This window comes from Sarcophilus harrisii, chromosome 1 (genome assembly GCF_902635505.1).
Source record: "Sarcophilus harrisii chromosome 1, mSarHar1.11, whole genome shotgun sequence".
Classification (NCBI taxonomy): Eukaryota; Metazoa; Chordata; class Mammalia; order Dasyuromorphia; family Dasyuridae; genus Sarcophilus; species Sarcophilus harrisii.
The window spans coordinates 380005797-380021929 of NC_045426.1; the positions used below are offsets into that span (position 1 = coordinate 380005797).

A 16133-nucleotide genomic window follows, 5' to 3' on the forward strand; every position below is an offset into this window, starting at 1 on the left:
GAAAGGGCTGAGTCCTTAAGAAATCCCCCAAAGGATAATTTCCCCCCCCCCTTACCTCATCCTGCCTTGGTCTGGTTCCTGATGGGCTGTTGGTTAAAACTGATCAAAAAGTGTGACAAACTCTTTGTCAAAAAGATTGATGATTGATTACCTTTTGCACATTTTCATGTGGGTAGGCTCTCTCAGGTAACCAAGGGAGGAGGCATTACTCTGAAAGCTGTTTGGTTTTCTGTTTTTTGTGGGTTTTTTGTTTTTTGGTTGCACACTTATTGAGTGCCCTCAAATTAACTAGCAGAGTTTTTAATCACAGCATTTGATTTGGTGTTTCTGTACACAGACACTGTTTAACATTTCTTTTTAAAATTTGTATTAGTAGCTTTTTTGGGAAAGGATGAGATTACAAGGAGCCTGAGTAGAGTTTCCATTTCAGACAGCCATAACTGCAGGAGGAGTGGAAGAAGTCCTATATGTCAAAAGCACTTTTTTTTCATACAAGTTTAACTGTTATGACAAAGGCTTGGGCTGGAAGAATCTAAGTGGAACTTTGGTCACTATGGTGTCTAGCAAGGTGGCATAGAAGATACTTTCAATATTAATGCTTAAATTGATAAAAAAATGTGTAAATTCTTTCTGCTTTATTTCAAATAGATAGAAATGTGTAAATTCTTTCTGCTTTATGAAATCAGAAGTTTATTAACAAATCATCTCAGGGTTACTTTCTGTATTTGTCTATCTTTTAGCCCCTCTATCTCAGGGTTACTTTTTTCATTTGTTTAGTTTTTTTTTTCTCCATGGACTACCCAAAAGCCAAACTAAAAAAGACCCCCTGTTCAGTACAATGATCTTTGTTCTAAGACGGAGAAGATTTCTGACTAATACCCGAAAGGAGGATTATAGACTCAATGATTGATTGTTAAGGACTTTATCCAGGAAAACCAATAATATTACTGAACTCTATTTATTTAATATTTGAAATGTGATGTGCATTTCTGAATTTGCATAAACATTTACAACATCTAGAATTCCCGAAACAGACATCTGGGCTTTCTCTGGTGTGCAACTTGAAAAATTCTGATCCAGATACTTTGGTGTTGTACAGACCCTGTCTTACATGAATATATAACACATCATGGGAGTGATAACAGAATTCCTTTATATTTGAAAGGCCTGCTGCCTATGCTGAAAAAATGTCACACAGTACAGCTATTGAACCAAATCACAGAGAAAACCAACATGAACAGAGCTGACACTGTAAATACGTGATACAAAGGAGATGTGTGGTACCCATGCCCATCTAGACTGAGAGAACAAGCTGTGTAAATTTGCCTAGAAATACATACACTCCTTTTCAGAATTGTCAGACTGATTTTTGTGCGACATGCCCCTTTTATCCCATTTTTAAACAACTGAGCCACATGGGCCACAATGAGGGGCACCCATGGGCCTAAGGAAGTCATGTGGGAGAGTTTATTTTGATCTTAGGGAGGAGAGAGTTCTTGTATCACCTCTGCTGATCTCACAGCTGCATTTCAGAAGTGCTGACCAGGCCCAAGGCTCTGGCTTCTTCTGGTGTTAATCCACTCTTCAGAGTTCTTCTTACTACAGGTGCCGTGGCAAAAGAAAACAAAAACAATGACAAAAACAAGAGATTAATAACATAAGTCATTTGGGAGATCAGATTGTGTCCTAAACAGATTATAAACCCAGGCTATAAGGACTAGGAGTTGGAATAATCTTCTCAGAAACTCTTCTTACTCTCTTCCCATTCCCTACTGTCCCATATTTTGCTCCTACAGAAATGTTTTTGGTCAGTGGGCAAAGGGTGTCTGCAAGGCCGGTGGCAGAAAAAGAAATTTAAAATGCTAGTAGACATTAAGATTGTGCCACTAGAAAGAGCAGCCACTCTTCTTAGCTGTTCCCAGGTAGAGGATTCTCTCTCTTTTTAATCTACTTTAATAAGCAACAACTTTCAGACTCAGAGAGTAGGGTAGACAGAAAGTAGAAGACAAGGGGAATTGACTCAACCTGCTTCCTTCTGCTCTTTCCTTCCATCCATTACATGAAGAAGAAATTCAGATTATACTCCAATTAAGGGAAAGGAAAAAGCATTTATATAGCACCATGTGCCAGACATTGTGCTAAGTGCTTTAAAAAAAAAATCTCATTTGATCCTTCCAACAGTTCCATAAGGTAGGTGTTATTATCCCTGTTTTACAATTGAGGAAAATGAGGCAAAAAGAGGTAAAGTTACTTGCTCAGTATAATACAGGGAGCTTTTGAGGCCATATTTGAATTCAGATAGATCTTCTTAACTCTGGGCCCAGCACTTCAGCCACTGTGTCATCTAATTGCCTCAATTAATTAACTAACAAGATTCACTACCTCCTGGTACACTAATTAGATGAAAAATCCACTTAGATTGATTTTAGAATCAAAGAATCAATCACAGAAATAAATAAATTAGACAAGAACAATTTCCAAATACTTCTATTGAATCTACTGAACTAAATAAAGACAACCTAATTAATCAAGTTGGGAAGAAATGAAGTGCTTCAGAAATTGTTTGAAATTTGATGATGAAACATATGGGACTGGTTGAAAGAATCAGAAATATCTCTGGATTTATGTATATTAGAGAAGATTCTATCAAAAGGATTCCATTGCACATGTTTAACATATATTGGATTACTTGCAGTCTAGGGGAGGGGATGGGGGGAAGGAGGAATTTGGAACACAAGATTTCGCAAGGGTTAATAATGAAAATTATCTATACATATGTTTTGAAAAGCTTTAATTAAAAAAAATCATCCTATCATACAAAATAAAAAATAAAAAAAAGAAGAAAAAGAAGGATTCCAGTCACTGCTTCCAGAATCAAATTTTGGGAGCTCTTTGAGAAGGAAAATGTCTTTTGCTTCCATTAATGCAAAACAAGGTGGGTGGGTGGGGACTGGAGTAAACTTAGAAGGAGCATCATTCTTGCTCTTTGCTACCTCTTCCTTTGCATCCCCTCAGTGACCATGTCAAATATATCTAGCCTGAAGCTGAAAGAGGATAAATTAGGCATATTGAGGGAAAGGCAGCTCTGGGGACGGCCACCTCCAGATAAAGCAGAAAAAGCATCTTTAAAGCTTTGGAGACCAGGAAAAAGCTGTGCCCCCTAAGGAGAACTTTAGGGAGAGCCCAAGAAAAGATAAAAGAACTTCTAAAAATTAGGAACTGTGTGTTACCCTTGGTCACATGTGTTCTCTAAACTTGTCTACTTCCCATTAGACACTATAAGCAATCATGTGAGAGTATATCATACACTTTATTTTATTTTATTTAATAGTATCTTATTTTTCCAAATGCAAAGAAAGTTTTCAATATTCACTTTTGCAAAACTTTCTGTACCAATTTTTTCTCCCTCTCCTCCTCCCGCCTCCCTCCCTAACACAGCAAGCAATCTGATATAGGTTAAACATGTGTAATTCCTCTAAACATATTTCCATATTTATCATACTGGGCAAAAAAAAAAATCAGATCAAAGGAAAAAAAAAAACTTGAGAAAGGGAAAAAAAAAACAAGCAAACAACAACAACAAGATGAAAATATTATAATTTTTATCATAGACTTTTAAAGAGAATGCAAATATAAACCACTAGTAAATATTCCTAACTAAAAGCTAATCAAATCTGGATAGCTAACTGATATCAACTGGTTAACTAAGAGGAAGCATATTAGCAGGGACTAATCCTATACCTTCAGGATTATTTCTGTAACCTTAAGGAGGAAAACCCTTCCTTTGGGAATCTGATTAACCAATATGAATTTTGAGTTGTAGAGTATACTTCCAAGTAGATGTTCTATAGCACTTTTTACCTAGTTTTCCGTCAATGCTGTGTGAGCACACAGAATAAATGATAAGAGCATCAAGGAAATATTTGTTCAGATATCAAGGAGGCTTTGGGCTAGAAAATGATCTTTGGAGTATTTAAATCACTTCTTCCAAAAGGCCAGGAGGGAAACTCTTCATGGTTCTTGTAACTCTTATGTGGTTCTTGTAACATAAATGTGGATTGCATAATTAAACCAGTTTTTAAAAACTATAGTAAATGGAACTAACACAACCTAGATTTATGTACTCTATACTTTGAGAGATTTGGCCACAAATTGGTAGATTGATTATTACTACATATTAATTGCTAAAAGGTACATATATAAATAACATCCTTTGGTAACAATGTATTTTGCAGACCTGCTCAGTGAGCCACAAATACCCCTAAAATACCAGAAACAGAGAATCCATTATACTCAGGCTTTTATTTAAGAGCCCTAGAATAATGACCATTTTCTTTTAGATCCATGGGTCCCTCCCTCTTTCCTTTAATCTCTTGGTTTAAACATACTTATGACTTGTGGTTATCATTCAAAAAAAAGTAGAACTGATAAGTTACATCCAACTGTGATGTTTATGATTGATAGTGGCTTCCTGTATTGTCCCTTTTGTAGTTGTGTGATAATTCTAATTTTCTGAAATAGTTTGGTATCTTTGTTTTTTTATAGTCCAACTCTTCTTACTTTCATTTTGGATTTCCGTGGCAAACATAGAAAAAATGAAAAAAACTTTATCATTTTTTCCCCCAATTTATCTTACAGCTAAGGAAACTGAGACAAATAGGATTAAGTGTCTTGCTCAGAGTCAGTTAGGTAAATGTCTAAGGCCAGATTTGAACTCAGGAAGACAAGTCTTCCTAATTCCAAGTCCAGTGCTCTATCCACTGAACCATCTACCTATCCCACACTATTCTTAGTTCAACATTTAATTCAAAGGGAAGAAATTCCTCTGGCAGAGATAGAGACTTCATCAGTCAGGGCCTGTGGGAAAGCTATTTTGGGAGGAAGCATGCTTACCTGACCCCTCAGGTTATCCCATTTCCATGCTGCCCACCCTAAATGATGTCCCTGAAATCTGAGCATTTTCCATTTGTCCTTTAGATTCCTGGCAGCTATAACAATCTCTTCTTCCTTCTTTGCCTTTAAACTCTAGATTGTATGTCTAACTTGACTAGACATAATATTTTGGCTCTTAAAGGTCTTGTCTCGAGGCAGATTACATTTAATTGAGTAATGGAATGCATTCTATGCAGTGGCAATAAAAGTAAAACTTTCTAATGACCTTTTATGTTTTTAAAGCAATCCTTAAAGCATCTGTTGAAGAAACAGACTTTAATAGGTTAGAATAGGATAAAAATATCCCCTTGTTCTTGACGAGAAAGGCCTGCTGAGATCTTTTAACTAAGACACAAAATACTGCCTTAAGAAGGTCAGGAGGTCATAACATACTGTACTTTGCGGCATCTTAAATTTAATTAAATTTAGCTATCTCAGTGGAAGGTAGCATACAGATGTCCATGAATGGTAATCTTAGTTCATTTAATGGAAAATGCCTGGTCAAATAAGTAGAGAAATAAACTTCACAGATCTAGAGGCACTTTTGAATGTTCAGTATACTCTGGGCAAAACATTGAGAAAATGTTTGGCACTTGGTTCACATGGTGTTTAAGTAAGCATCATTATGACAGCAGTGTTCTACTTATTTAAATAAATGGAAAAAAGTAAATGATTGCACAGTGGTCTCTTTTAATAGTATAATTTTTTAAAGCTTTGCCAAAAATAGTGGCATGTGGTTCAGACTTGATTCACTTGGGTAGGTTTAAATGGCAGTCAGAACCAAAATCAAATGGATGCTTTTACTGGTCAACCTAATGACTGTGGAGGAAAGGGAACAAGTATTTATTAAGCAACTTCTATGTACCAGGTGCTCTTTTGTGTTTTACTAATATTAATTTGCTCTATCCTCACAACAACTCTAATAAATGAATGCTATTATTATTATTATTATTATCCCCATTTCTTAGTTGAGGAAATTGAGATAAACAGGTTAAATAAAAACACAGCTATTAAATGTCTGAGATGCATTTGATCTCAGGTTTTCCTCACTGAAAACCCCAGTTCCCTCTCCATTGCTTCATATGTTCTATTCTCATCCTTTTAGATTTTTCTACTGCTGGTTTCTAGGGATCATCACCTAATACTCTTTTGATAATATTGCCAAAAGAGGAAGAAGGTACAGCTCAAGCAAAAACATTAGATATAAATCAGAGCTTCTTTAATATAAATGAGCCTCTATATACAAACTCCAGATACACAACTAGACTCATGGGTTCTAACAGCTCAAAACTTCAAAATTAAAAGAGCTGTTGAAAAGCATGAACTGTTTATATTTATGTTTTGGCTTTTCTTTGATTTTTCAGTGCCTGGAATAGTACTTGATTGATGTCTATGCAAATTAAGGAAATACTTATTTAACCCTGTCAATCCCCTGATCAAAATCCTTTAATGATATCCTATCTTCTACATTAAAATGCTCACTGTCTGGCTTTTATTTTTATAACCTCATTTCATTCTAATACCCTTTGTATATTTTATGTTCCAGCCAAAGTGGACTATTTGCTGGTCCCTGATTTTATCCTATTCTCCTGAGCTTTCATGAATTGCTGAAGGTTGTCTCATGTACATCCTTTCTTCTTTCCACATCTCTCTGCCTGTTTATATTTTTCTTCCTCTAAGTGCCATTTCTGTCATAGGACCTAACATATACATACCTCAATCTATCCATTCTCTTATTTAATAAATGACATCTAATGCTTTTTGTATAGACTTCCCTTTATCAGATTCTACCTTATGTCATGTTTATGACATACTCACTGTCTCTCATCCCCGCCCCAACCTTGATGAGATTGTAAGCTCCATGAAAGCAACTACTAGAATATTTCTCACCTATAAATTTCTAGCCCTGGCACAGCTCCTTCCATAAAGTAAGTACTTAATGAATGAGAATTCAGCCTCAAGATTGGGTGCGTGTGAGACAGATCTTCATTCACAATCTCAATGATTTTTTTAGTTTAGCATTTTCGTTCCAGGTCACCAATCCCTCACATGGGATGTACTTCTTCCGCCCTTTGCGTCCCCTCATTTAAAATTAGAATGCATTCTCTTTGAGAACAGGCACTATGGAATTTCCTATCTGTATCTCCAGAGTCTGGCACATAATAAATGTCTTTTCATTAATTTGAGACCATATAATACATAATATTTATAACCCTTAATCCATCAACTAACACTTATTAAGCATTTATTATGTGCCAGGCCCTGTGCCTTGGGGATACAAAAAAGAGGCACAAATATAGTCTCTACTGTGAAGTAGCCCCACTTCCTAATGATGGAGACAATATGCAGATAACTATGTATGTGCAAGATACATATAGCATAACTGGGAGATATCTGAGTGAAGATGCTGGGGGATCTGGTGGAGAGGCCCAGGAATATATAGCAGTTTACAATTTTTTTTGGGGGGGGTAGCTAAGTGACACCATAGTGAATAGAGTACCAGCCCTAAACTCAGGAAGACTCTCATCTTTCTGAGTTCAAACCTGACCTCAGGCACTTATTAGTGGTGTGACCCTGGGTAAATCACTAAATTCAATTTGCCTCAATATCCTCATCTATAAAATGATCTGTAGAATTAAATGGCAAATCACTCCAGTATCTTTACTAAGAAATCCCCAGATGGGGTCATAAGCAGTAGAATGTGACTAAGCAACAACTTTTTCTAGGTATTTTATCTACATAATCTCCCTAAGAATATTTACCCCTCCAATATTCATGCTTATACTTAATCCCTGTCCTCACACTTGTACAAAATGTTCAATTTCAACCCTACATTTGACACACAGACCTACTATCCATTCATGTTATGGCTAATTATTTTAATCTACAAACTGTATGTTCATGCAGGGTCAATACTGTATGACTTCAATTGTCTGATTGACTTTTAATGTGTTTGAGGAAGGGAACAGGAGTATGGTATCATTGCTTGTTCAAGCTCTAGAACAATTGTATGCAAGCTATTAATTGCTCAGAAAATTCTCTTGTTGCTGCTACAGATGGATAAGGAAAAGTTTAAACCAGAAGTGTAGCCTTTTTTTTTTTTTTTAACCTTAGTCTCTAAGGTAACCAGTCTATATGATAATGTCTTTGGATCCCCCGTTTTGTGTAACTTTGACCTACAAAGAAATATAATACATTGTTTAGGAGAAGTAAGTGGATATTGCTGAAGCTAAACTCAGGAAATTAGTATGATCAGAGATGTTCTTAATGGGATATGTGGGCAGATTCCTGGATAGTATCAAATATCCCGAGGAAGGAAAGTGTCATAGTAACTGAAATGTTCTGGGAGACTGGTAGGCTCAGGGGACAGGAAAATGAAAAAAAGATTTTATGTAAGGAAAATCTTCTGTTTTTCCCTAGATTTCTCAGATTCCATCATTCTCTCTCTTTAGGAAATTCTACTCATCAGATGTCACTATTGTGTGTCTGTATTTGGATACTGTATGAAAGGAGAAGGTCAAAGGCAGGTTGACTCAAATATATTTTGTTATATGAAATATTTATTAAAGAGACCCTAGGGCCTCTAAACTTTTATAAAGGAGACATAATAAAGGTCATTAAATGAAGTGACAAGAAGTAGTATGGCACAGTAAAAAAGCACTGATTCTTAAGACAGGGGTCTCAGGTTTAAATCTTCCCTCTGCCACTTACTGTTCGTGTAATCTCAAACAAATCACTTCATCTACCTCAACCTCAGTTTCCTGATTTGTAAAATAAGAATCAGACTTGAGGGCCTCTTCCAACTCCAAATCTATAATCCTCTGAATTGAGATGTCAGAGATTATGATTCCACCTCTGATACATGACATGACTCACCCAAGTTGCATTGGTTGTAAGGGTCTGAGATGGGATATGAACTTATTCTACTGCTTTCTGAATTCATATGGTTATGACACAAGCCAATCAGATAGTATAGATTGGAATTTGGCCAGGAGCAAACTTAATTGAATAAGATCAGCCAGAAACTAACTAGACTGAATGAAAAAAATTTTCAACAATTGGAAAAAAGAGGATTTATTGTGGTGATTTGGATGCCCTTCCATGTCTCCAAATTGAGTAAGTTTTTGACTTTTCACCAGGATGTCTGGCACTGTGTAGGTTGAGCCATAAGCTTCAACCCAAAAGCAGACATTTAATTATCTTAGCAGCCCTCAAATTGTTTTCATATCATAAATTCCTGGGTTATTGGAAGGATACTGTTCAGTTTCTTGGAAATGGTGTGAATGTTTCTTGCTAAAGCGTTAAATGATTCTCTTCTGCAGCCAAATGAGTTTATAGCCAGACTGTTTATGTCATTCGTTATCTACTTCATTATTCTCTTACCTCAATGCCACTGTTCAGCAATTAAAGTCAATGAACTGAAGCCTGAGGTCCTGAACTATGGAATTTTACATTCATTTTTCAGTTGTTTTCCATTCACTGAAACATCCTGTTGAGACTTTGAAAGGCTGGAATTTATCAATCACATATTACAAAGGAAATCAGGGTCAACCTAAACTTTTACTGAGACTTGAGTTTTTCTTGGTGTTTCCACTACACTCAAATTAAAACCAGCTCTAAGGAAATAAACAGTTTCGCTGAGTGAAATGTGCTTGGTCAGATGAAAGAATAGATGATGCTTTTGTGCAAGAATGGAAGAGGACTGATAAAACAGAGAATTATCTTACAGAAAGGCAAACCACAGGCATGTGAGAACCAGATCATGGAATCTTAAGAGCTGCAAGGGGCTGTCTAGTCTAACCTCCCACCCAGTGTAGAAAACCCATGTTTGTTAATATGGGATTTCTTGGAGCACAGACCAAAAGAGAACTGGGAGAATTAGGTCATGATTTTCTTAAATGGATCATCTCTTTATTAAAAGACCAAGTAAGAAAAGAATATCTTATACATAATATTTACTGATATGTTTTTATGATGCCCATTCAAAGTGATATTTAAAGTAGCAAAATTTCTTATGGCTTAGTAGGAACTCTATGGCAGATATTACTCATGACTATGTAGTTTAAGAGACACAGCTGTTTCACATGCCAGTGAAGTGATTATGACTTTAATTTTCCAAATATTTTAATACCCTGAAATGGTTAATGCAACTTTCATATTATCTAATGATAAACCAAAAGGTATCTTCAACATGGATAATTTTGATATGGAAAGGATTGTATAAATTGATTTTACAAGAAAAAATTAATAAAGCTCTTGCTCCCAAAATTATCTCATATTTATGTTGTACATGTTCTAATATATATGTAGTATATATTTATGTATGTACACATTCTCTCTTTTAGAATATAAGCTCCTTGAAGGCAAGGACTGTTTCCCTCTTGAATTTATATCTCTAGGCCCAGCACATACGTAGTAGATGCTTTGATAGACTGATTGACTAGACCTAGCTGACTCAGTTTCACACTTTCTTTATTTGGGGCATTTTGTTGTTGCTCTTTTCTCAACAAGGGATAATACCTGTCTTTTTCCACTTTTATGTGTTAAGTCTAAATCTTTCTTAAGCCTAAGCTTTTTGTTCTTTCCTCTGTGGCAAACGGTCACTTAGTCTCTGTCTTTCTCCTTAAACTTCACTCTGTTCCAGAAACTGGTAATTCCTATATGAGATAGGGAAATGACCAAGATGTTCTTATTGCTTGGTTACATTTTGGGGATCAGTAAAGAGAAAATAACCAGTGAATATAATCTAATGCTTTTGACAAGATCCCATGCCAGAGGCTATCTACAATTTTGAATCATAGTGGGATTAGAGATTGGGCAAAAAAGTTTTGTCTATGATAATGAAGAATCTTAGGGAAATGAAAGAAGGACAGAGATAATCATTGTAATAATTAACATTTATATAGTATTTTATAATTTTTAAAACATTTTACACATTATGTCAGCTGAACCTTATCACAACCCTGGGAAATAGCTATTATCTATATTCCCATTTTGAGAGGCCTAGAGAGGTGAAGTGATTTCCCTAGTGTCACACAGTAAGTGTCTGAGGTAGGATTCAAACTCAGATCTTGCAGAATCCAGTGCTGCCTCATTATGACATCCAGGGATAAATCAGTACTTCTCTGGATGGAAAAGTATAAAGATCTGCTTTCCTTGGGGACTGCTACTTGAATTAGTGTTATTAGTTGTTGTTTAGTCATTTTCAGTCATGTTCAACATTTCATAACTCATTTGGGGTCTTCTTGGGAGAGATATTGGAATGGTTTGCTATTTTCTTCTCTAGCTCATTCTTACGGACAAAGAAACCCATGTCAAGAGCGTTGGGTGACTTGCTGAAGGTCCCCCAGTCAGTTAGTGTCTGAGGCTGGATTTGAACTCAGGAACATGGGTCTTCCTGACTTTAGGCTCTTTTTGCACTATGGTGCCACCTAGTTCTCACTAATTAACATCTTTATAAATTGATAGGAGACAGCACACAGTAAAATCTCCACGTGCACAGATAATACTAAATTCTGGGGAGTGGAGAGATAGAGAAAGGGCTTAGAGAGTGCACCTAGTCCTGCCTCCCCTCTCTGCTTTTACACTTGAGTAAATCGAGGACCAGTGAGTCCACCTGCGAAACACTCAGAGAGCAGAGAACTGATTTCAGCTACATTGTTTCTTCACTACATCACAGTGTCCTGACTAGGATGCCGGCAGCCTTCCTTACCTAAAAGTCTGAGCCAAAGCAGGCTTAGGAAAATAGCTTCAGGCTGCAGCCCCTGGATTGCACCGACATCTGGCACGGAGCTACTAAGGAGACCAGAGGTTCCTGTAACCCTGGACAGATTTATGGAACTTTGCAAGAGCCCTCAGAATTCTAAAAGGGACCTGAACAATCCTAAGGGCTCTTTGTGGTGACTGAGGCCATCCAAGCTAGGGCCAGCAGGAGGATGCGTTACATATTCTTCCATCCTCAGAGCCAAGAAGGGAGCTCTTGGCAGCATAAGGCTGGCACAGGTCAAGCTATGGAGCAAAGGCACAACTGCCCTGCCTTCGGTCCCTCTCCTTCCACTCTGTAAAAATGCCTAAAATCCACTCTCTATATAAAAACTGGTGTAAGAGTGACTAATCCAGATAAGATTTCCAAAGCTTCTTGGAAAATGTGTTCTCTTCTGTCCCCACTTCCCTAATGGACTCACATGACTTTCTATTTGCTCGTGATCGTTTCCTTTCTCTTGGCACCACTCGTTGACTGGGCACTTGGGTGGCTGATTTGACGATGCGATCCATGATCTCGTCTGCTGCGTCATCCGTAACGTTAGGTGAGTCGTCAGTGCTGGCGTGCCACGTGCTGCTGGTGCAGCCTAGATTAAAAAAACCCAAAATACAAATAAGCCCCAATTTTTCATCTAGAAGTTCTGCAAAAATTGAGTAGTATCTTCCTGAGAATTATCCCAGTAAAAATCCAAATAAGAAGTTAATATACCCAATTCTCAATTATCTGCATTTAATCACTTCAGAGAAGTACACCACCAGATCTTGTGGTGCATCAGCATAATCTGAATGCCTTTCAACTAATGTTTTGTTTAGTTTAGTTTTCCTTCTCCAGGTGATTTTATTTTCTTTTTTCACTTAATAGCATTTTATTTTTTTCTGATTATATGTAAAGATAGTTTTCAACATTCATTTTTGTAAAACTGAGCTCCAATTTTTTTCCCTTTCTTTCCTTCCCCCTTCCCTTCTCCCCCCAAGACAGCAAGCAATCAGATATAGGTTATCCATATACATCAACTAATAAGTGTCTAAGCCCAGATTTGAATTAGGAAGATGAGTTTTCCTGACTCTATCTACTGTGCAATGTAATTGCCCAGGCAAATAGCTCACAATAAACACATTAGAAAAACAGCACACACTTCTGACTAGGCAGATGTTTAACTCTCAAAGGAGAAAAGGTCTTTCCTGGAAATTGTGCCGTCATGACAACTGTTTATGTGGCCATTAACTAATTATTCTTTCCTCATGTCGGTCCTTATCCACATCCCCATACTTAGACTCACACAGAGTCCCACCCTGCTTCCTTGCCACAGAGTTATGACGAGGAGCAAGGGGTAGGTTTAATGACTGGCCTTGTGCCATGAGGACATTTCATAAGCACCAATTTAAAAACTGGTATAATAGTGACTAATCCAGATAAGAAGATTAAAAACAAAACAAAACAAAAACCCAATGTAGGCCTTTTTCCAGCAAATCATCTAATTAGGACCATCCAGTGGATGCATGCAGAACATGCCCTAAGTAATATCCAGCCATTAATTGCTGTTTTAAAGACCAGAAGTAGAACCAGACTGAGTCAGATCAAAATGTTAGCAATGAGGCCACCTTTCATATAAGCCAGGAACTAAACTGCCAGAAAGGACAGAGAGAAGGCTGGAAATCTAGACCTTTATTGACTATTCTCAAGGGTCCTTCAATGGTTTTTCATTGGCTTTGTTCCCTGACCAGGCCTTTTGAAAGCTTGCCACTGTTACATTTCTTCCTTCTTCCAATTACACAAGAAAATAATTTTTTTGTACAAAAAGACATTATAAGATGATTATCCCCATTCTTCAGGAGTCAAGGGCCAGGCTTCTGGGAGCACATCAAGGAAAGCTCTCTCCCCATTGTTATTCTCTTTATTTAATCTATGCAGATCTTCAGGGTTGTAAGAATTCTACAAGCAATTCTTGAAGAACAAAATGTATGGCCTGCCTAGGAGCCCTGTGTGGAAGAATCATTACTGGTGGCTTAAAGCTGATAGTTGGCTACTAATTAGTGTAATCACTCTCTGACCCACAACCTATAGCTGTTTCCTTTGCCATTGCCAGGAAAGCCTCTGTATCATGGCTTTCCAAACTCACTTAGGGTTGGGTAGTTTTGTGAAACTACTTGTTTGTTTCCTCCTCTTCCCAGTTCACTTTTAAAATTTGTATGAAGATAAGACAGTCATATGTAAAAAGTTAAATAACAAGAGATGTCACAAGGCAACATATCCAAAGGGTCAGACAGTAAATGAGAGCAACATGCAATAGTGAATAGAATGCTGGACTTGGGAGTCATGAAGATTTAGATTATTCATATCCTATCTCTGAGACTCACTAGCTAAAGTGGATATGACCAAGTTATGTAACTTTTTTGATTCCCAATTTCCTCATATGCAAAACAGATCTAATAATACTTGGTAATACTGGGCTGTTATGAATCTCCAGTGAGATAATGTATGTAAAAAGAGCTTCAGAAATGTCAGCAATTATTATCAGTGTTACGAGTTCAAAGGAGAGAAAGATCATTGTAATCTGGGTAATATGAAAACGGTGATATGAGCCTGTAAGGAGAAGGATTTCACTATTATAGGAACTCCCTAGAGAGTAAATTCCATCTCTCAATTCATTTGTCATTCACCAGTGGACAGGAAGGAGGTTGACACTGGTAGGAGGTGGTATGCCCTGGAGAAGTAGTAACAATAGATGCAAGATTTAGAGCCAGAAAATGGAGATGATGGTTTTATTTTGCTGTGCATTTATTTCATTTCATATTAATGATAATGATTCAAATGTATCTTCATCTGTCTATGAAGATGATGCTGCCTTTTTATAAGCCAGTGTTTTTGATAAAGTTCTCATTTCTAAAATATAGAAAATGCGGTCAAATTTATAAGAATACAAACCATTTTCCAATTGATAGTCAAAGAATATGAATAAGCAGTTTTCAGATGAAGAAATTTAAGCAATCTATAGTTATATAAAGAAAATCACTATTAATTAGAAAATTTTAATTAAAACAACTCTGAGATACCACATCACACCTATCAGATTGGCTAAGGTGACAGAAAAAGAAAACAATAAATATTGGAGGAGATGTGGGAAAACTGGGACACTGATGCCTTCTTGATAAAGTTGTGAACTGATTTAGCATTTCTGGAGAGCAATTTGGAAGTGTGCCCAAAGGGTTTAAAACTATGTATACCTTTTGATCCAATAATACCACTACTGAGACTGTATCCCAACAGATCATAAAAAAGGGAAAAGGACCCACATGCACAAAAGTATTTGTAGCAGCTCTAAAGGAAATGGAAATTGAGGGGATATCTTATCAATTGGGGAATGGCTGAATAAGTAGTGGTATTTATATGTAATGGAATACTATTGTGTAAGAAATGATGAGCAGACAGATTTCAGGAAAATTCTGACATAACATGAATTGATGCTGAGTGAAATGAGCAGAACCAGAATACTGTACACAGTAACAGCAACATTGTACCATTGTACCAAGACAATTCCAATAGATTTGTGATGGAAAATATCATACACATCTGGAAAAGAACTATGGAGACTGAATGCAGATCAAAGTATGATATTTTCGCTTTTTTTTCTTTCTTTTTTTTTTCTCCTTTTGTTCTGATTATTCTTTAACAACATGACTAATACAGAAATATGTTTAACATGATTATACATGTATAACCTATATCAGATTGCTTGCTATCTTGGGGATAGAAGAGGGCAGAGAGTGAAAGAGAAAAATTTGGAACACAAAGTCTTATAAAAATAAATGTTGGAAACTATCTTTATATATAATTGGAAAAAAATAAAATGCTATTGATGAGACTTCCTCCTCTTCCATTGTCAATTGACCATGATAATACCTACATAAGTATAGAACTTTTTGCTTTTCAAATTGGATTATAGAAAATTGATTATTATATTATTAATATAAATTAAGTCATTTATAATCTTTCTGAACCTCAGTTTCCTCATATCTAAAATGAGATTAGACTTAGATGGCCTTTGAAGTTTCTTCCTATGATAAGGGCCTGTGTCATGGATTTTTTGATGTCATGGCCCCATCATCAGCCTGGATGAAGCCAAGGAACTGCTCATCAGAATCACACTCAAGTGCATAAAAATCGAATATATAGGATTATGTAGAAAACAAATTATAGGCGCAGCAAGGTGGCGCAATGGATAGAGCATCAGCCCTGAAGTCAGGAGGACCTGAGTTCAAATGTGGTCTCAGATACATAATACTTCCTAGCTGTGTGACCCTGGGCAAGTCACTTGACCCCAATTTTCTCATCAAAAAACAAACAAAAAAACCCCAAAACAAAACAAAGCCAAAACAAATTATACTGAAATACAATTAAACCAAGTTCACAGACTCCAAGCTAGGAAGTCTAGTTCTAT

General features: G+C 36.6%; 1 protein-coding gene across 8 annotated transcripts in view; it reads right to left on the reverse strand.

Annotated features, from left to right (window-relative positions):
* Positions 1-777: 777 nt before the first annotated feature.
* The window catches only part of FHOD3 (formin homology 2 domain containing 3), a 638119-nt gene continuing 622763 nt past the window's right edge, over positions 778-16133 (reverse strand). For all 8 annotated transcript variants that reach the window (XM_031946054.1, XM_031946051.1, XM_031946049.1 and 5 more), the window contains 2 exons: positions 12117-12281; positions 778-1599 (listed from right to left, as the gene is read on the reverse strand). In XM_031946054.1, coding sequence (XP_031801914.1) covers positions 1517-1599; positions 12117-12281 — 248 coding nt within the window. In that variant the 3' untranslated portion in view covers positions 778-1516. The remainder of the gene's footprint in view (positions 1600-12116; positions 12282-16133) is intronic.